Here is a 23138-nt window from a genome sequence, read left to right on the forward strand (position 1 = left end):
AAATGAAGAAAGTGATCTGATTTCATGATTCACATTTCTTTTTTATAATCTGGTTTGGATGCGCCACACATTACATTAAGCTTAGAAATCCATTGTAATATAAAAGTTGCAGAGTTCTGCTGGGAAACTTTGGGACTTACTAATACTGTGGAAGTTACCAGCTCCTTCAAGTTTGAGACCATTCTTCTCAATCAGAAAAAGGCAGGCTGCACTCTCTGGGTTGGGGGTCAGTCTCTACTTCAAGCAGAGGAGTTCATGTATCTTAATGTCTGGGTCCACAAGTGAGAATACTATAGAGAAGGAAATAGACAGACGGATTGGGACTTCGTCAGCAGTAATGAGGGCACTGCTCGGATCTGTTGTGGAGAAGAAAGAGGTGACCAAAAAAGCAAAGCTCTCGATTTACCAGCTCATCTAAATTCTGACCCTCACCTATGGTCATGTCATGTGGATCATGGCCAAAAGAGCAAAATCCTGAAAACAAGTGGCAGAAATGAGGCTCCTTCAGAGGGTGGCAGGGTTGACCCTTGACAAGATGAGAAGTTCCATCATCAAGGTGAGCTCACAGTAGAGGCACTGCTTCTTCAAACAACATTTTATTGTTGTTGAAAACCTTCTTAGGCATCTCATACAGCAGCAGCAGTAATGTGACCTTCAAGGAAGAAAGGCGGCCTCATGTTTTTTAGGACACATTAAAAAATTTGGTAGAAGTGAGCTTCACATATGACAAATACTATTTGAACCCCACACTGTCCCCACTGATATGAAATATATTGAAGCACACAGCAAAATAATAGCACCTGTTGCTTCCATGTCACTGTATGCAGATGTTCTGTCTGCACTAATGAAAATTAAAACATTTCATTTTGACAAATGTTTAAGTGGCTACAATTGACAGCAGCTTCCATTCTTATTAATTCAAGTAACAAACATTTGACCACCTAGGAGGAATTGCGCAAATTTAGTTCATATTTTAGTAGACTGTTTTGTTAAAGCATACCTCACATTTGATCGTTCACTCAAACATTTCCCAGTCAGTGATTTCAAGCACAGAAACGTACACAAAGAGACGGTTTTATTAAAACACTATCTCTGCACATTTTACCAGCACATTTTATGCAGTTATTGTTAGGGTTTTCTCTTTCTTCTGTGGTCCATATAGTGGAGACGAATTGTTTTCACCAGAATAACAGAGATACAGCTTCAAACAGATGGCCCGATTACACACTTGGACATATTATAGCCACAGCTCCAGCTACTGGTGTTTAGTTTGTTTATTGTTAGTAGAGGTTTTCACCAGTTTTAACACAAAGTCGAAGTGTATGACACTTTATTTAAAATGATAAACTACACAATAACAGACAAAAAAAGCATAAATTAAAATCTGGACAAGAAAATCTGGACAAGACATCGCAGCTTATATATTATTTTATAAAAGTTGGAATATTATGAAAAAAGCACCCAAAAGACGTTTTTTAAAATGTAATAAATATCATTTGCCTGCTACTCTCCTCTGATTTGCATGACATTGTACCTGTAGGGATACAATATTGTCTTTTCCTCAAATGACCCTTCAAATCAGTGACTCTGCAGCTCATTTCCCAAGAGCACCACGTAGCCCAATTCCTGTATGATTTAACTGTCATACTGCGTCTGCATCCATAGCAGTGCTGCTGAATCCTGAGTAGAAAAAGCTCTCATTAGTGTTCCAGCGAACTCTGATTGCTGATTGACCAGACAGAGATTGCAGGCATCAAAGCTATTTCCTCTTCCCATTATATCCGTACTACACATTTGCTTCTTCATCATCCTCCAATGCCTCTCAAGATTGATTTTGGGCACAGATTCATACCAAATTTCACTTTTTTGGATGATAATTTGGTCACTCCAGTCTGTGAATTTAAACAACCAGTGAAAGAAAGGATATGAATTCCCATTTTCAATAAGAAAAGGACGGAATGAAACAGATGGATAGCAGCAGCCTGAGTATGATGTTGTATAGCTGCTTCTCCATGAGAGCAACTTTTAACTTGTCCTTCCTCAGTTCACCCGGGCTGGATTCATCTCTGCAAGACTCTTCTCCGTTTTTCATACTCACTTCAGGTGTGGTACAAGCCGTGTCAAGCCGTGGATCACATACAAGGGGTTTGACTGACAGCAGACTGGTTGGCCCGTGATTTACATCACTGCAAACTCCAAACAACAATTCAACCACCACATGACATGCCGTCTGCTACCAGGAGTGTAATTATGAGATTAATCTTGAGCAATGCCAGGGACACATGAGTCAACTTTGGATTTCATCGCCTTGCAAGCAGCACGTCTCTCAGAAGAATGGGGATGCCATGAAGAAGCAAGAAATTGCGAAGCTCTAGTCGGTGTTCTGTTGGAGTTACTTTTTTGTGATACACCAGAAGCACATCACATAAGTTTGGTGTAATGTAAAAAAAATGTTTATGCTTTTATACCATCAACATATAATGGATTACCTTAATACTTTTTAAACTGCTGTTCAAATTACAAATAAGTCAAGACACATTAAAAACAATCTTCCAAAACCATCATATAATACTTTGAAAAGTACATGCCCATGCCCATTTAAATATTAACTTCTTAAGAACAAGTCTAACATTGAATCTATGCAGAAAAAAAGCCTGTGAGTACATGTGCTCAAAAACCACATGGGGTGTGTTTACATGTCAAAGTTGATGTTTTTAATAAAGAGGCGAATCAAGAGGCGAATGTATTGCTTCAAAATAAATCTGCTGATAATGGCTTTCAGCACACCCTATCAGTGCAGATAAAAATGTCCAATCCACACCAACACTATTGAGAGGGGATTTGTTTGCACTGTTTGATTCTAATTGGGTCCAGCAGGGGGCTCCAGAGTGGGCAGGCCTATTTGAACCACCAACTGAAAAAGCTTTTTATAAGAACATTTATAAGCCTATGGGCAACAATGGACAAACACAATTGTACAATGTTCAAAAGCTTCTGCATTTATTTATAGGTCCAGAACACCATTCAACATTCACTGATAACATGGGGTCGGATCAGAGCAAACGACCTTGTGAGTATTTCTTTTTCTGCAGCTACAAATAATAGGCTGGGTTTTTAAAACATATAGTCAAATTTACTGTATGAAAAATAGAAAGACTTTTTTAGCCCACAAAGTCATGGACAAAGTGGGAAGCAAGTATCATGTTAACCTTTGTTAGACATAGAGGCCTGGTAATAAGTGGATAATTTGATTGTGGTGCGTAAGAGAAGGGAGCCATCTAAAAATACTGTAAAGTAATCTCTCAAGGACTCTCAAGGACTGGAGTTGGACACTCATGATTGAAACTAAATTTCTGGCTCATCCTGCAAAAACTTGAACTTCCATTTATGAATCAAATCTTTTTTGGCCTCCAACAAATGCTCTTACTGAGTTATCCTGTATTTACTGTCGACTACTTGGCCTCAACAATGTCTTTCTTCTTGCTACTCACCCGACACAGTATGTAACATGCACAACTAATAATTCAAACTGAGCTGTGGATCTCTGCAAATCTTCTGGAGTAACAATTGCGCTCTTAACTGTCTCTCTGTCTAATTAAATCTTTGAGACCTTCACATGACAACTGGATTCATCAAATTACATATAATTGGACTCTGTTTTACAATTAGGTGGCTTGTGAAGGCAGGCAGCTACACTGGATTTTGTATTGATCAGAGTAAAGGGACCCTTTGTGAGTGCAACTTGAAAAAATATGGAAATAGTCGAGGTGTATAAATGCTTTAGCAAGAAATTGTGAAACAATATAAAAAATTATCTAAATGTCTGATTAAATATGGCAACTGGATTCATTCACAAATCTTTTAGTGGGACCTATATGTTATGCTCATCACTGATGTACAGCTTAAAATATTACCCACATGTAACCCCCATAAACGGTGCAGATCTGTCTGTATGTTTTTTTTGTTAGTTCTTTGAATGTCCTGTAGAGGGCTCTAGACCCACATTCCCCCATGTCGGTCAGAGAAGAAGAGCAAGGCTGAAAGGAGAAGAAAAAGAAATGGCCGACTACGTAATAGACTAAGCACAGTTTAAGCAGAAGTAGAGAAGTTTTCTTTACTGGGATTACTCATTTATTTAACTGGGCGATATACATTCTGTTCTGGGATTTCTCCGGTGAGTCTTGTTTTGTTTTCAGCTGCTTACTTACGTAGAATGGCTACCTAGCTGGAGCTAACGTTGCCCAGTTTTTTTTAGAACTGGAAAAAAAAACAATCGGAGTATGAAGTGTAGCTCTGTAAGTAGCATAAGCTCTGTGAAATGAAACTGTTTTATAGTGAAGTAATGTTTGTAACCATTTCTGCTAATGTTAAGTTCTTTATCACTGAGCGTTTTTGGTTTATTTTAAACGCTAATTTAGTTTTCACTCAGAAAGATCTCGCTGATTTCCGTGCATAATCGGTTAACGTTCTGCATGCAGGTTGGCTTTTTTTAAACGGCCGATACCTGAACGAGCCAGTGGAGGTCCAGAAGCAGGAGGGTCCCGCCGCCATCTTTGTGACTCGGACTGAAGCCTGGGCCGACGCAGAGGAGCTGGTGCTGCTGGAGCTGGATGTTTTGGTTGGACAACAGTAAGCTTATTGAACAAAAAGGGGGCCCCCACTTTAACTTTTTTTTTCTTTCCACAAACTAGTCATTCATAAACATTTTTTTTTTAAAAAAAAACTGACAACTTATGTGCACATTGACTGAGCTGATGGACTGAACTATTATATTGAAGGACTAACTGGAATTTTATCCTTGGGGAAAAAAAATGTTGAAGTGAGCTTTATTGCTACAGTTTAGAAAACTTTCCTGATTTTTGAACATTTCTTTAGGGGTGGATAATTTATTATTATTATTTATTTGTTGGTAATTGGTGTTACCTGGAGTATTATTTTTTGTTGGTGGGGGAAGGGGAGATAAACGTGAGTTGTTAAAACTTCCATGTCACCCTATAAGTAACTTTACTACTGAATTCATTGCTAATTCGATTAAGGAGTGGTTACACACACATTCAAGCATACAAGCAAGATAAAAAGTAAATTCTGCAAAACCTGTAAATGTAGTTCTTTTGAAGGAAGCTGTGAATCATTTGAATAGGTATTTTTGCTTGTAAAGCACAGTGTATTAAGTAAATGAAAAATAAAATGGATAATTCTCATCATTGTGATTTGTCAAATTTAAGTTTATCTTCAAGTCTTATACCACTTCTAATTAATAACTTTGGAAAATGTAATTTGTAGTTTCTCTAGGAAGTCTCAAATGCATACATCTAGATATATTCAAGTCTCTGAGGACCATATTCTCTGTTTCTGAAACTTTCCGCCAGGCTGCAGGTATTGCCTGCAGTTCTGAATATTTTTGGACAGATTTCTGTTCAGGCATTATAATGGTTTGAAACAGGTGTCTCTCAGAGGCTCTTGACTATTAGTCGACAAGAACTGGAAGCTCACTGGAGGTTCACTCATGTATGTTTCATACACGGCAGCAAAGTTCTTGTCACCTCCATCTCCCAGAGTGGTCATCACCCATTTATCACTCATTCAATCTGGAAATAAGGATGTCATCTCCAGATGGCATGACATTTTAGTTATTTTTCTTTCCCTCACCTTACTATTCTGTTGTGTTTTCTATCCTTGTAAATCTATTGTTTTTAACATTTACTTCCCTTGCATTGTTAAAAATTTAGGAGAAAACATGAGAGACTGACACGTTTACAGTGTGAGGCTGCCAGTATCTAAAACCAGTTCCCAGGTTAAGAGTCAGAGCTGTCAAATCCACAAGTCTTCTCTTTTGGCAGAAATCTGGAGTTATATTTTTGTTCCCTATCTGGTAGCTCTATGAAGAGTTAAAGCAAGAAATAAACAATACCTCCATAAAGTTCAGTAAAGAGATTCTAGGCAGTTGCTCTCCACATTTGAATGTAATTTATTTTCCTGGGTTCATCAGCCGCTCTCTTAAATGTACCTCATCATTAACACTGTCTCTATTCAGACCTTGTAAGTGCCTTTGGTGATTTAGATGTAAATGGATCAGCCTAACAACAACAACAATTCACACCTGGCGTCAAAGTCTGTCCTCACTGATCAGATCATGTTAGTGCATTAACATGCAACTAAATAGGTAAATGCATCCCATCAGCTAAACAATAGATTCAGATAATCTATGTCTATAATCACAGATAACTCAGGTCACTTCCACTTTACCATTAAAATATAGCTATCAACTAATAAGAATAAAATTTGAATACTTTTTTGTCTAGAAGTAGTCATTCAACAACAGCTATACCAGTGCTAACTCTATATGCCTCAGGGGTTTTCCTCAGTCTTAATCATTACAGTTGCAGCTTGTCCAAAATAGCTAAAACAAAAGCTCTTACTGGCATTGAAAAACACAATTGCAACATTTCACTCCCCATGTCTTTGGATTTGTTTCCTTTCTGTCACACAGTTTATTGCAAGGTTCTGCTGATTGTGGTTAATGCCCTAAATGGATCTTCAAAAGACACAGAGCCTTTAGAATTGCTACTTTGTATCTGTAAAAAAACCCCCAAAAAACCAGTTGTCTAGTGCTCCTTCAATCCGTATCTTTGTTTTGTCTATAAAACAGTTGGTACCTTTCAAACCAACTAATTTTTTAATTGTCTTAAGGTTTCATGTCTATTTATATGTCACTTAACTTTTTATTTTATATAAATTTTAGGCAGCAAAATGGAAATTTCTCTGAAGTAAAAATAATTTTTATTGACAAAGATCTTTCAGATTGTTGTTTTATTAAGTTTGATTTTCTCTCTTTGTCTTTTTAGCTCACATTAGATTTGGTTCTTGTTCTTAAATGATGTTGAATATGTAACAGTTAAAATGTTTGTTTCCCTTTTAGCTGTAGAACAAGAAGATTTTTTTATTTTTTACAAAGCCTCTTTGAAGGAATCAATGTACTGTATTTTTGAAAAATCAGTAAATCCATTGGTCATGTATTTTTAAAAGACTAATGAGATTTCAGTGTTGAATAATAAAAAATACAGGAAGAAGTCAGAGTAAAGGTGGAGAAAACATATATGTGGAAACATGTTTCTATCAGTTCTCCCAGGCCTGCAGAGCCAAGATTCAAACCGGAGAACTACTTGCTGTGAGGTAACAGTGGCATCCAAGACTGCCTAACAACCCCCTATAAGTCACAATCTGTTGATTTTTTTATTTTTAACACAAACACTCCTTCATACGCAGTTATACCTGAAACATATGTTTTCCATCTACGGATCTACTTGAGAGAACAGTAGAGCCTTGAGGGAATAAAAGTGATTGCTATTGTTTCAGTGTTGAAGAAAGAAAATTTACATTTTCAGAAAGGTTTTATAAAATAATTTTTATCCTGAGCCTGTTTTTTTTCCCAAAACAAAAACACCTGTCTAAATTAAAGGGGTTATCTTTTAAAATTCAGGTCATTCAGAGGTTAAAACTACAGGTTTAAAGCTTCTTTTTACTAGGGAATGCTGAGGTTTTTGGAGGATGAGCATCAAACAGATGTCATATGGAAACCTTCGTTCAGCTGTGGGAGTTTGCTATGTGATTGTGTTGTACTTGCTCTCAGTCACCCTTATTTTGCATTTTCCAGTGTAGAGAAAACACTTCGCTCAGTTTGCTGATAAACAATAAGCTTGTATGCCAGAATAACTTCTAAAATGCTAATGTTAGTTCAGAAAGTCACCTTACTGTCACCTTCTTTCTGTCCTTCAAAACTAAAACAGTATTTGTTTTCTATTAAAAACAAACACAAAAATAATAACATCTTAAGATGTCTTTAGCTTCTCAAAAAGGTGATTAGATATGTTTTGTTTGGTTATAATTATTTCAGAAGTTCTTCTATTTGTGTCCCCTGTACCTTACATTAATTCTGCGATTTCCAAAACGCCGACTAATGTAACAAAATGTAACATTTGTACATTGTGTGACAGAGGTTGAAAGCTCCAAAGAATAAAACATACTGTAGCTATATATGTGCAGACTTCCTGTTATCAGCTGAAAGTCTTGCTCTTTCTGTCTTTTGCACCCTAAATTTACTACCAAAATTTTCTTAATATGTCATAGAAAATGCAGTTTCCATTTTAAAACCCCTCACTGATACTGTGCAACAATTCAATCATTCATCACCAAATTAAACACTCTTGAGTCTTGTCAACAACCCTACTAAAAATAATAACTTATTTTTCAGAGGATGCTATTACTATTATACATTTTTTTTGTAGCATTTCCTCGTCACTTGAGATCACAAATTGCTTTCTACTATTTCATTTTAGCTACTAATGCTAGGTGTAGTTGTTCTGATCTCATGCTTTTTGTGGTGCTTTTCAGCGGGGTGTTTTAGCGGAAACCTCATATGATGAACCCTGAATAGTTTCATGCTTTCATTCTCTTTCTTAGCAATTATCATCTATTTTAAATGCTCTTAGGTACAACTGGAGCAAAAATAACATGTATCATTTTCACTAGGGGAAAAATTGTCCACACAAGACTGGCCCAGCTCTGCTAAAAATACCCCCCAAAGACTACACAAACAAGATAACATTATCACAGGACATGTGAAACCGGTTGGCCCTCAATACTCAATCCAAGAAATAGACAAATGCAAATGAATTTATCCCATAAATTGAGGAGTACTGTTTACAGATTGAACAGTAGCAATGTTGTACTGTTCCAAATATAAAATGCAAGGGGCCACCAAAGATTTCCCAGATGGGCCAGAACAATGACTAAGGTTGTCTCATGTAGTTGTTCCATGGAATAATAATATTACAAGTATGAGCATCAATATTTGGCCAATGGTTGATCATGGTGAAGCAGTGTCTGTGGTTATTTTCTTCTGTCAAACAGTCACTGACAGCTCTATAATTTACCAGTTTGTTTTCAGTCACTTGAAAGTAAAATTTAGAATTAATGTTTTTATCCCAGTTAGGATTGTGAAATGTATGTCTTCAGTGTATGTGATAAATTGGATGGTCTTAAAAGAAATGGGGATGGAGAGAAAATTCAAATGCCTCTCAGAAAGGTATTCTAATATTTTATTCCCACACTATGCCACAAAGCAGTGTACAGAGTGAAAAGGAGTTTTTAGTGTACAGTCCTCTCCAGTGTTGCTGACCATCTGTTTAGACAGGTTGTTGTTGTTGGTTGGGAAAAGGAGAGAAGGAATCTGTGCTTGTTCCTGAACTGAACCTGTTGGAGAATGTGTTCACTTCATTTGCTGTGTTCAGATTCCCATCTGTCTGATCCTATTTTTGCTTGAAGCCTGTAATCTTCTTCATCCTTGACCAAGCACTTCTGATATCGTTCCCTTGTAGTTTGTTCTTTTGCTTCTTCCTGTAATTCTCTTTGCTGTCTCCAGTCTTGACTTTGAGCTGTTTCTGTATTCTCCTTAATAATTCTCTCTATCCCTCCTTGAAGACATTTTTTTTCTTGTTTAACAGTTCCTTCAGAACTCGGGTGATCCACGGTTTAGCACAAAGGTGTCGGGGTGTTCTGGTGGGGATTGTGTCTACAAGAAGTTTATATAGTTGGTATTATGACTGTCTCAGTTTCACGACGTAAATGGAAGACCATGGCACGAAGGAATATTTATTAAAGATCAATAATAAGGTAAATAAAAACTACAATGGAGTGGGAATGCTAGAATCAGTGGTGTAATGCAAATACATGTATTTGAGTGTTGGGATGCAAAAAATAAAAGTAAACTCAAATGTGCATGAGGAGGAGATGAGGCTCAGCAACAGAGCAGAATGCCATGCATCATGCTCTGGCAGAGCAGAGAGAGAGCCTGGAGAGAGACCGGAAGGAGGAAATGGAATGAGGTTCCGATCCATAGCACAATAACCTGAACAAGAAGGAAATAAAAAGGGTAGGCACACAACCCAGCCCACAAGGCTTAGTTCTGTAGGAGTTACACACTCAGTCATGGCAGTGATGTCCTCTTCATATGGCTGGCAAAGAGAAATCCAGTCTGTAGCCTCAAAACTACCCTGCAGGGCTTCTTCAGCTTCTTTTGACCACTTTCTCACTGTCCTTTTCTTCACAGGTTATCTCTGAATATTTGTTCATATTGCGAGCATAGAAAAACAAGATTGTGATCTGATTTTCCCAGAGGAGCTCTTGCATTGGAGATATATGAATCCTTGACATTTGCTTAAAACAATTCCAATACCTTGTTTTCTCTGGTGGAGCAGCTGACAAATTGTTGAAACATTGGTAGCTTAGCAGAGAGTGAGGCATGGTTAAAATCACCAGATATTGCAGATATTACCACGCATTGGGATGTTGGATATGTTACGACAACTGAACAGATGATGCATTATTGGCAACAGCTGAGGGTGAAATGAATGTGGTTGCCCAAATAACACTGGTGAAGGCTCTTGGTAAATAATATGGATGAAAACTTACTGCAAAGAATTCACTGTTTGGACTCCACAGACGACACTTCACAGTAGCATGTCCTGGATGACACCAACTGCTACTGATGAGCACTGCTAGTCCACTTCTGTAAAACACTTACTACTGCATTCCTGATATTTGTCAGAACTTGGAGTTCATCCAACTTGACAGTCAACAATCTTATGTTGCCCATTATAATTGATGGGAGAGGCAATTTGAATGTCCTCCCTCTTGTTCTCCTCCATGCTCCTGCTGTGCATCCATAATGCCTCCTTTTCAACTCGTCTGGGTCTTCTGGCTTTAAATTCATTTAAATTTTTGCAATGTTAATTAGCTGATCCTTGTAAACCATTTTGTTGTTATAATTACATATCATCCTAACAAATGAGCAGAGTAAAAAAATAAATATTTGCAAATGTCTACCCAGCTGGACAGCATCTAAACCCAGAGAGAATAATTGTCAAAAAATTTAATTTTCTTGCTAGAAACAGAAATCAAAGCTTTAAAGAAGAAAAAAAATCGGGATCTAGGTAACAGATCAATGCAAACATGCAGCTACCCTGAGAGACGCAATTCTAGAATTGAATCAGACAAAAATCGTGGCCTTTAACCAGGTTGTGGAGCTGTGGACTCAATTTTTTATTTATGTGGAGTTTCAGTAGAGGTCACAAGAGCTTGATTGTTCAGTCCACATGTGTTTTGTGGGTTTGATAAAAACTTATGACCATGACCTTGCTGCAGGATTCTTGGTGCTGGATTGGTTTTATGAGCTACCTAGTCTCTGGATCATCAAGTTGTGTTGCATTCTGTGCTTACATCAAGTTAGTTTACGGAGCAGGATCTTTGTGCTAATTACACCGATCTCCTTTCCACAAAAATGCACTTCAGGTGCTCTATTCTTTGCTTGAACTTACTGCCTTTCTATCACAGCTCTGTCTGCTAATTAGATTGAATTTCAGCCATCACAGATTTGCATGTTTTAATAATACCACAGTGTAAATGGAGTGAGCTGATAACTAAGTGGCAGAGAAGAATTAGCAAAGTTCACATTTTAAGGTGATAATGGTTTTGCAACTGCAATAATTTATAAATGCATGATAACCACTTACAAAATTGAGATAATTCGTAAAGTAAGATACTTTATTATGCACAAGACAAAAAAAACCCCAACAGTTTATTGATAATAAAAGTACCTAAAATCATCTACAAAAGGCAACATTATTAAAATCACCCCCTTTCTTAGTCAAACAAGATTTTTTTTTAACACTCCCCATGATTATTATCTGTATCTTATTGGAACAATAAAATCAAAAGCCACTACTGTAATTCTTTAACAGCAGCAAATGAGCAAAAAAAATTACATTTGAAGCCAAGTTTTACGTTTCAGTTTTATTTTTCTATTGATGTTCCCTTGCACCTCAAGTAGCTGCATTGATACATAGTTGTAGGTGCAAATTGACAATGGGGAAGGAAAAAAGAAGATTATTTTTAAAAAAGTATTCTGCTATGTTACTTGCTCTAATCGAAACCACAACATTGTATATTTGGCTGAATGTTTCGTTGCATTGTACTGTGCCAGTCACAAGTCTGTGTATTCAGGGTAGTGTACAGTGTTAGTGTACATGGCACTAAGCAAACACCCTAAAAAATTACATTTTTGTATCATAATCAGAGATTTCTTCCATGTTTGTGGTACCCCCACTCTTTCCCTGCACCCATGACGCCACACATGGCTCAAGGCAACCTGTAAATATGACTTCTTAAGGTTCTCTTTGTGCCACTTTTTCATAAGGTCTAGATTTGTTGAGTGAACAGATAATAATTGTATAGTTGACAGTCTCTCCCCTAAGCTTTTTTGATTTGTGCTGTCCTTGCCTGGCCTGTCAGTTTAGGTGGACGACCCTGTCTTGGGAGGTGTGCAGCTGTGCAGTTCTCTATTTTAAGATGATGGATTGAACGGCGCACTATGAGTGTTAAGTGGTCTCTGTAAATTGCTATTAGGTGTGTGGTTGTTTGTCCTATGTATCTCTGTGTTGCCCTGAGATGGACTGGTGATTTGTCCAGGGTGATCTCCGCCTCTCTCCCAATGACTGAGTGAGGTGCAGCTATAGACAATGAATGGATGGGTGTATCATCACCCTTCTCCTATACAATTACGCAGTACTTTGTGTTGGCCTATCTCTATCAGAGAAAAACTCAATAAAATACATAGAAGTTTGTGTTTTGTACAAAATTTGAAGAAAAAAAGTATGAATACATTTTCAATTAACTTTACTAAAGGGATGACAAGGTACGTTATCAAGTTAAAACAAGAGTCAACACTATTTTCACACATATGTTTTTATTTGTCAAACTGAAAGAGTTTGTTTGAAGCAACATTTTTTTTTACTGTACAGTCTCTCCCCCCTATATGCAGGCTTAAACCTAACCAGTTTTCAAACTGCTTACTTTTCTAGATGTAGACATAGGAGGTAAGAAACAATTTGTGAACAGATAACACAGAAATACAAAGACAGCATGGCTTCTCACTTTGCTTCCATTTTGAACATGTTAAATGAAGTTTTACAATGTGCAAGACAAACTGACAGGAGGTGTAAAGTAAAAAGGAGTTATACTGCAGATATATATGAAGAAAGATTGTGTGGTGTGGACATCTTTGTTATACTGCACTGTTTTCATTTGTACATCATGCAAACGTCCTGAAAACTTTGTAACAGCCCTGCTCCACCATACATGCTGAAAGTAAAAGCCGGTTACAAAGATTGATCAGTGCAGATTTTGGCCACAACAGTTATTTGGCAATAAAGCATTTACGGATCACAATTTAAATAGCCAAAAAAATTGTGAGACACAATTAATGCATTTATTCTCTGCCCACAAACCTACAGAGTGTCAGTCACTGATTCACACTAAGAACAGTTTTCACACAATGACAATCTACAGCAAAGGCGTTCAGTGTAACTTACACAAGTGAATTGTTCAGAATCACTCCTTTTATATCAGCGACATTACAGAGTAGAAGGGTATCCCACAAGTGTCTTATATACTGTGTATGCTCGGATCAGCTCCACTTTTCCAACTTATTACAAACATTACTGGTAGATTTTTTTACTTCAAAAAAATGTCCAGGTACAAAACCACACTACGTAAATCTTATTGAAATTTTGCACTTGTGCTCTTGATTATTTTAGAACAGACTTAAGTAGGAAAATGTTTGGAGTCAATTTTAACTTGCAGGTTTTCAGATGAAATAATGTAAACAACTGTGGTCATTAGAGAAAAACATGCAGACAAATTATTTGGCTGTTGAGAGAACTTTTGAGAGCCGACAAACCATAAATCAAATCATATGTGGCACATATCTGAATGTAGCACTCATTAATTTTGGCAGACCAACTTTTAACCATAGAATAGCCTACAAAGCTTAGTTTATCTACCCAAACAGAAAAGGTGACTTTATGTAGAAGAAAATCCATTATAAATGTTAAAGAAACAATCACACTGTTTCCTAACTTGCAAGATATTTTGTCACATAATAAAAAATGGTGTCTATGCCTATCAAAAAGTAGAGAAAATGAAAACCATTTTCTGAAACATCAAGCTCTGTCCAATTTCTGAAGTACATTATATGTTTTCCATATAATGAGTCTCCATTTTGTACAGTGTATGTGTATTGGGATAAAGGGTGTAAAATTTCAGTTCTGATGGTGCAGAGTAATTTAATTTTGCTGCGATGTATCATCACAATTTTTAAAGTTATACTTATTGATTATCTACCCATTTTTGAATGAAATTTCATTACTTTATACAAAATCTGTGAGTACCTCCAATTGGTCAAATAATTGTTAGCTTAATTAATAAAAACAGGTTCGACCCAATACTGAGAGCCTCTCACCTCAGTCTGAAAAGGTGAGTGAATCTTTGTTAGTGCAGACTGAATTTCTTCAACGTAACGTAGTATGAAAATAATAACTGCAGCTATTTAGGACCTATGTACAGTATGTATGGTATGTATGCTGCCTGGTCCTTTGGTGAAAACCATGACAGCCTTTCTTAGTTGGAGATCTCGCCGCCTATTCCACAGTATGTATATGTGGAAAATTGATGCTGTAATAGTGTTGTTTAACCCAAAGCAGTGCATCTCTTGTGAAATGCAAATCAAATACAAAAGAGTGCAACAAAGTTATAAAGTTTTGACACGACTGGTGTTATAGCACATCTGTAAAGCCTATGTAATTATTTTATGTAGTTTTGTGTCCTGCAAGCATGACTTTACAATAAAGGTACAGTTTTTAACACAGAACCTTAATACTTAGGTACCCTGCAATAAACACCAGAGTTCTCTATTGTTGGTATAGCCCATCAGCAATGTTCAAGCAAATTACACACTTTTAATAACACAGTCTGCATTTGTTTTCTTTTGAAAATTAGCAAATTAATATTTTTTTCATTATAAGACATAAAAAACGTTACTATTTGATGTATGTACATTATGCTGATGACTTCGGTAATTTCTTTCCCTCATCTGCTATTTTCTGTGTACAATAAATTTGTAGTATGCCTAGCTGGCCACTTGAACATTATTCAAGTGGTTATATACTGTATGTGGGAGTATTGTGAATGATATCTATCCTGAGCTTTTGAATCAATTCATCTTAGATCTTCAAGACAACGTGAGGACGTTACAACATATTCCATAAATCTGACAATAGAGTAGAAAAAAGGAATGAGCACATAGGATAACGTTTTAGAAAAAGACCAGCTATAATCAGAAATAGGGAGCAATAAATCAGATAAATAAATAAAGCCCGTAAGCTTCAGTGTCAGTGCTGCAGTAAAACGCTTTACCCGCAGTGTTTGCTTGTTGTCTCACAAAGCACTAATCTTTATAAGTGTAATGTGTCAGAACTATTTAAAAATGCACATAAAAATAGGTCCCTAATTCAAAGCTATTTGCTCTCAGGACTGGAGGTTTTTCATGATTTGTCGTAATATACATTTATAATTCACGTACCATGCAGTTTCTTAATCTTTTACATATAATACAAGTGTGTTAATAATATTGTGATGAATGTTTTCCTTTGAGGGTATTCATGACTTGAAGGGGGTTCAATTATGAAATTAAAAACATGTTTTATTATTATTTTCTTCCTTGGACAGTTTAGTCATGATACAAAGTCGGTTAATAATGTCCCATGAAGCACGACAGACAGTTTTAACGTCTTTGTTAAAAAGTGACACTGTACAATAGCCTCCACAGTAAAACCACAGTGAGACCCCATTCTGACCCCTAACCCTGACCCAAATATCTTACAGAAGTTCATTCCAAACAGGATGGCAATTCTTGAGAGGAATAAAAAGACAAAGATCACGCTTTTAAGTAGGAAACTGAAACAGTGAAACGGGAGGCAGGTTTGAAATCATTGTACAAAAGAACTAACAAGACCCCACCACAACCTATATGCTTATTCCTTGAAAAAAAATATTGGAAATTAATTTCTTTTTACAGGTTGAACAGTTTATTTTTGAGCAACTGCTTGATAGATTCCAGTATTCCTAAGAAGAGGGGGATAATGGACAAAAAGATGGAGAAGGGAGAGACATCACTCTTGCTCTGTGCATCCCAGTATTTCTACACGCAAAGTGATCCTGCCGTACCACGACCAGGGAAGGATCCGCACAAACCGAGCGTAGACTGGGGGATCTATCACATTCTTTCTGTGTGTGTCGTTGTCAAAGTTCCCCTGGAATACCTGAAAGAGAAGGCAACATGGGGTTAGACGTACTAACTGTACTGTTCAGTATGTGCGCTTTTAAAAAATATATATGTATGTATGTATATAATTTTAAAAAATTACCACAAATCACTTTGGTGAATCTGTGTTAGTTTTTCAACTGAATTACAAAAATGTAGCTTTTTAATAATACTTAAGTTTACTGAGATGCACCTATATGTTTTAATGACATTTTTATGTGCTGACCATATTCATTATCTCCGTGCAACACATTTTATTCCTCATCCATGTCATGCAAACTATCTTTACATAGTCCCTTTCTAAATTTATGAATATTCCCTTTAATAAATCTTTTAAAAATAGTTTAACGTTTGACCATCCTAATACATATTCACCACACAGGGACACAAGCTCTCTGGTTTATTATTAAAAGGTTCAATGTGTGCTTAATGAGAGCAAGATGAAGTACATTAGAAATAAGTGCATCTGCAGGGGGTGCTTCATTCAAGAATCTGATAATGTCAATTTAACACTTATTATTATGCCTGTGTAATTGGGATGTAATAGGATTCAGTCTGGTGTGGAATAGAAAAGCAGTGGGATAAATCCAAACAGGTGCTGAAAACTGGGATTTACATATTTTGACTTCATTTTAGGCTAATTCCCTTTCAAATATTCATAAGAGCATGAGAAATTTGGCAGAACGGTGATTCAGATTTTGTGTGGTTAGAGCGAATAGTCGTAAAGTGTGGAGCATATTTTGCACTTCAACAGTTAAAATAATAATAAAAAAAACAAATAAGACAGAAAAAAAAATCAAATTAAACCTGTCAAAAGATTTGTGGATGAGTTCTAGTGGATTATAGCCTGGGAGAAAATATCTAAATTCCCTCAGGCTCACCAAAAACAACACTTGTAAAAATTAAAAGATGGGATAAAGTCCTTTGGGAATTGAGTAAAACTTTAAAAAGTATACATTTCTGCAAAGATTTGTCAACACAGCTGGTTCAACAGTTGCCAAAAGTTTGCATTTTGTATGACTTCAAATACTTATCTGACATTATTGTGTAGAAAGCTTTCTGCAGATCTAAAATGCTGTAAAAATGCTAATAAAAGTTCAATGGAGAGGTTGTACTTCTCCAATTTTAACATCTCTTCTCCAGCTCGCTATTAAATCCAAAATCTATTTTTAAATTACTCTTTATTAAAAGCTGTGAATATATTTGTTATTTCGCTCACAGATCAGATTTACTGGTGGCTATGAACACAGGGGCCAGTGCCTGCATAGGACTGGCCCTGGCTCCTGTTATGACCCTGCACTGAAGAGATGATGCTAAATCAGTTTTTTATGATATTTGCTGGCACAGAAACTGTAATTATTTGCTCCCATGGAAGCATTAAACTTTCTACCGTCACAGTTTTCCTTCAACAATGAATACAAAACTAAGGTGTTGCACTTTTAGGTTTAGCCGTATTGAGATAGGTCCACAATTTTTATCTGCTAGATCAGAGTTCTGCAACCTTCAGCCCAGGAGCTGCAAGTGGAACTTAATATATGAAACATTTAAACATTGCAAAGTATTTTTGTTTCATTTTTTTTGTGCTATGCCCCCATGAAAAAACACTGGTGCCACCCTGAGACTGAATAAATTTGGTCTAGAACAGCCACTGCTGGTGGTTTGTCTAAACGCAAACTAAGAGGTTGCAGAACAAGCTCTCAATTTTTGTCTTTGATACAAAAACCCATTAGGTTTTTGGGTTTTAGCGGGTCTAAAACCCAAAGATTTTGGGGCCACTGTAGCTTGAAATATCTTCATAAATAGGCTGTGATATGAAAAATAGTTTAGCTGTGAAACACATTTATTGGCTCTTTAGTTGTGGATTCTTTGGAAGTAGGTGACATGATGTAACTGTCAAGATTTTAAAGGTTTTTACTTTCAAATGAGCGGTGCAAGTTTCTATTGTTTTGGTCTGAGAAACATTGTAAACACATGCAGCTTCATAAATGTTATTGTTTTTATGTTTTCAACAACTTTAGGTCACACTTTTCTCATATGCTTTTCATCATAATCGTTCTGCCGTGTCAAATTCAGCTTGTCAGATTATTTATATCTAAGCAAGAAAACATCATCACAATCTGCTCTCGTTTCTTCCTCTTTATCCCTTACGCAGGTGCTCTTATGCTTTGCTGTTTATATTTAGATGCTAAGCATGCAGATAATTATGCATTGTGACATTCTGCGCAAATACAGCTACAGACATTTTAATTTCCCTTGTATTTTACCAATGTTTTTATCAAATTAACTAAAAAGGTATACTCCATATAAATGACATAACTTCCACTGAGTTTCAACTTTAAAAGTGTAACTTCTTCAATGATTCACTACCCAAATAGAATTAATACTACTTGCATTAAGTTTATTTCCCCCCCAAATAAATTGGGATTAGATTTTAGGTAAAATACAGCAAACTGTCCATAAATACAAGGTAAACTTTTAGACTGCTGTTTTCTGAACAACTACGTAAATGTACTGCATTTATTTCCACTCAAAACAACCAAGTAAGAGCTGAGTCATTACAGGCCTAGGAAAGGTCTCCAATGCCTAGAAGCCCATATGATAGCACCCTGACCTAATTAGTGTCGATTGAACTGGACCTGGTCCATTTTGAAAAGAAGCAGGGCTTAAAAGAGCTCTCAATATCCCATAGAGCGTGACATTTACTATGACAGTCTTTAATTAATCATCAGATCTAATGAAAAGTCATACTCGCTATAAAAAATAGCACATATTTAAGAGGACCTGCCCTGTATAACATAGTTAAGGCTTGAGGTAGCATATTTACATTAAGTCTTATTTAATACTATGAAAACATATGCACAACATTTGCACTGATAATTCATATTATGATAAGCAAAGGTATGTTTTTTTTTTAAGTCTTTGGTGGTGTAAGGTGTCAAATGAGTCACACGGAGCATCGCCATGACTGTAAGGTGACATCTCTGGGATATCAAAGCACAGAATGAAGGGCCTGACAGCAATAAAACCTGCAGATCCTTGAAATATGACAAGGTCCTTTCCTAGACTGTCTGGAGACGTGCACAGTATCAGAAGCAATGTCTTTAAAATAGATTCTCTCCAGACAGATATGTGAAAAATGACAACACAAGATAATGAGAACAGAAGCGAGGGAGATAAAGACAGTTATAAACAATAGCAAATTAGAAAGTATTTTGTTGCTTTGTCAACAGATTTAGGGAAAATATTTCATAGAATAATTCTTGTTCTCTTAAAACCAGACCCAATGTTTAGATTACTGGAATAAAGAGAATCTTCTAACATGAACCGTCGACCAGTGTATTCTGACATTTTTAGAGGACAGCACTACAGGGAGGCAGTTTTATCAATATATGGACGTGGTTTGCCACGTTAATCATCATAATCATTGCAATCAGCAGTCAGGCCTAATGATGCTGTAATCAGTGTATGAATAAGTATTTTGGTACTTCAAAAGTGACGAGCAAAGATTGCAATAATGACCATGTCTGTAGGAAGGCAACATAAGGAAATTAGGCGACACAAGGAAATTGATAATGTTAAAAAAAAAAAAAAAAAATTGATAACTGTATAATAAACATAGTTACTCATTTGGAAACACATGACACTTAGCACACTTAAAGAACAAAATAAAATACTTTGTGAAATGCAGCCAGAAAGCTTAAAAAAAAAAGTTATCTTTTTTCATTGTTTGGAGCTGAAATTGATATTGAAATATACATATGAGTAATTCAACCCATACACAACTACTTTTGTGAAAAATGAATGTTTTATTACATCCACAGTACTTTGAGTATTTTTCATGAATAAATTCAAAATAGCAAGTTATGTTACAGACATTTAGGCACTTATTACATTTGACAACATATAATTAACCACACATGTAATCAAATTAAGATAACTGTTTACAGTACGGGGAATACCTAACCAAATTACTCCTACTAGTTAAAATATTATTGCTGTACATGTCTATCTAATGCTATATGTAAAAAAATGAGTTTTATGAAAACTGAAGATCAGAATTTGGTTAAAGAATTCAGATTGGTGCTGTGTTTAATATGAGGTCTAGTATTTATCTTAACATCTCTGGAGCACTTCAATAACTCAAGTTCAGGTTAGCTTAAAACATTTGACCTTTGGTTTTATTGCACACCACATGCTATATTTTGACTCATACATATTGCTGAGTACCCAAAATTTGACTGAACTCCCAGAATACATCACAGGTCATAAGATGCTATGCTTATCAGCATGAACACGTTTACATAAATTGTAACTGAACCATCACAAAAGTGGCACTGACATTAGACCACAATAACCATATTTTTTGTGAATTAAAAAGGGGGGTTCCATGCATTGTGTGTCCCCAATCTAAACCAGGAATAACACAGCTCCCAGCTATTGATTTTCCTGGCTGTCAGAGTCAAAATCACAGATTCAAGGACAGGCCTTCTGCACTTCTGGGACAACAACTGTAGTACCCACTCTCCATTATTTAAACCCGCTGGTGAGGTTAAGGGATCAGATTCCTCCAATCTTTTCCCCCCTCTGCTCTGTTTCTCTCTGACATGGCTACATTGAAACAGACAACTCAACTTTATCAACAGTGGTCTGCCATCTTAGAGTCTTGCAGTGTTTCTCTCTGCAAACACTCCTTCGAGTGCCTGGTAAGTGTTTTAATTTGACATATACTTAGGCCTAGGGTCATCAAAACCCAAAAATGACCATCAGAGTGAAGTTTTTCAATGATTATATTCATAATTAGCCTCTAACCTGAAGGAAACTGAGGGTTCTAATGACTAATTAACCTCATGCCACTTGTAAAACACTATTAAACACAAATCAATTACTTTTGTGCCTGGTTGGCTCCCCATTATCAGGCTGTGTAAATACTGACAGTCATGAAAAAGCAATACTACAGGTTTAGTCAACACAGTGATGTAGGCTTGGGAAGTTTGTGTACTGAAGAAAAAGAGGAATTTTGTAATGTTTAAATTGTGGGCAGTGCTGTAACTTGTCTCGGCTACCAGTGTGGCTTTATTGGATTTGTGTGCAAAGAGAAGGCAAACAAGCTACTCTATAGATTTTGTAGAGGGATGTTGTGTGTGTGCTGCTGAGGCTCGCTTTGACAGCATCTGTATTCCAACAGAGCCTCCTCTCTCAATCTAGATCTAACTGCCTGCAGCCTCTGCCACACAGGAGCCGGAGGGGGAAGCTGAGAAGAATACTTACAAGCCTCCACCACTGTGTTCGAGCCAGACACTCAGCCGCACACACAGGCACGCGTGCCTTCCCAGTATATCCCTGCCAAGTCGAGCATTGTGAAGCGCCAGGAGGAGCCTCGAGAGGCCAACAGCAAAATGTGTCCTCCAGCATTAATGGCTGCGTTAGCTGACTGACAGAAGAAAATATCTTCAGGAATCATAGAGTTAAACAGCCACTTGGCTCTCAGATGTCTTGCTAAACATGCCTCCCCGCTCAAAGTATGATAATCTAAGTATCATAGGTCCTGCCCGAAATGGTGTAATAATGAAAGAGCAGATTATTAATCTTCACAAAGAGGGAAATGTAAAATAAATTAAAATGTGCCTTGATCAAAATGGAAAAGAAATTATTGCCTTTTTGAGATGTCACCGGTATTTTACCCTCGTCTGCCAAGTGTTTTCGCAGAAAGCATTCCATACTCAGAATTGTGAAAATCACGCTGAGTATGCACTGGCAGCCATAGATTCTCACGAGAGTCATCAAATCATCAAGCAACCTATGTGAACTTGAGAGGCCAAGAAATGCTTCCTGGCATGAGCTGTAGCACTGCGCACACAAATAGGATAAGTGCATAAACCGGCTGGAACAATTTGCTCCGTTAAGGACTGATCTATGTTTATTAAGTTGACCCAAATAACAACTAGGAAACCTTGAAAAAAGATTTTTTACATTCACAGATCAGTAAAAGCTACTTTACATTAAAAAGTACATTGGTATGACAAAACCAGACTCCATGGTAAAAAAACCCCCAAAAAACATAAATGAATAAATAAAAAACATCCATCCATCATAGGTAAAAGGATTGTTGTACCTTAATTGTACAAAAAATTCAAACATATTTGAAAGATTTGATGGTTTAACACAACAAAGGACTTTCAAATTTTATTTTAGTTTCATGCAATCATATTTTACTGCATTTTTGTGTGTAAAAGCATCAAAATGTTACACTCATGCAAAAAGACATTCTTAATGCATCAAATGGTCCTATTAATCTATTTACATGTTTAACTCTGCTTATTTGAGATTTGCTTATGTATACATGTCCAGGACAAACATTTTAGACATTCCATTACCATATCATATCCAATTTGAAGTATTACATTTCCCAACTGAGGTGAAGCAAGAAAATTTAAATGGTTTCATAAAAAAAAAATAATCTTTAAGTAGGGTTGATACCTAAGAAATGTGATGATTATAATTTAAAATATTGTGCAGCACTGCTCTTAATTTTTTTCTTTGTTGTTTCCAAACTTTACTTAAAGATTACTATAGGATTTTAATGTTTTACAGTGTGGATGCCTGAGACAGAACCTACAAATACAGTGTACATGAATGCAACCAAAAGAAGTCTGTATTAGATTTAGGTGTATGTGCATTTTGCGCTTTGATTCCTGCAGGCAACACATAAGAATTGCATCAAGATTAAGAAGGTTTATCTTTTAATAACACTGATAGCAAGAACAGCTAGCACATCTCCTGCCAACAGCATGTATGAAAGACAAGAGGCTTTAGGTTCAGTGCTTCAAAATTCTGTGGCTGCACCTCTTATGATATCAGTAGAACGGCTGCAGCAGCTCCATGTTGTCTCTGTGGTTATGGACAATTGCGAGAGACATGTGAA

The 23138-nt window shown here is 36.5% G+C and overlaps 1 protein-coding gene across 6 annotated transcripts in view; it reads right to left on the bottom strand.

The window, feature by feature from the left end:
• Nucleotides 1–12782: 12782 nt before the first annotated feature.
• LOC116729593 (EGF-like repeat and discoidin I-like domain-containing protein 3) overlaps nucleotides 12783–23138 on the bottom strand; it is a 126443-nt gene continuing 116087 nt past the window's right edge. For all 6 annotated transcript variants that reach the window (XM_032578248.1, XM_032578246.1, XM_032578250.1 and 3 more), the window contains one exon: nucleotides 12783–16214. In XM_032578248.1, the coding sequence (XP_032434139.1) occupies nucleotides 16065–16214 (150 nt within the window). In that variant the 3' untranslated portion in view covers nucleotides 12783–16064. The remainder of the gene's footprint in view (nucleotides 16215–23138) is intronic.

The sequence above is a fragment of the Xiphophorus hellerii genome, chromosome 12 (assembly GCF_003331165.1).
Source record: "Xiphophorus hellerii strain 12219 chromosome 12, Xiphophorus_hellerii-4.1, whole genome shotgun sequence".
Taxonomy (NCBI): domain Eukaryota; kingdom Metazoa; phylum Chordata; class Actinopteri; order Cyprinodontiformes; family Poeciliidae; genus Xiphophorus; species Xiphophorus hellerii.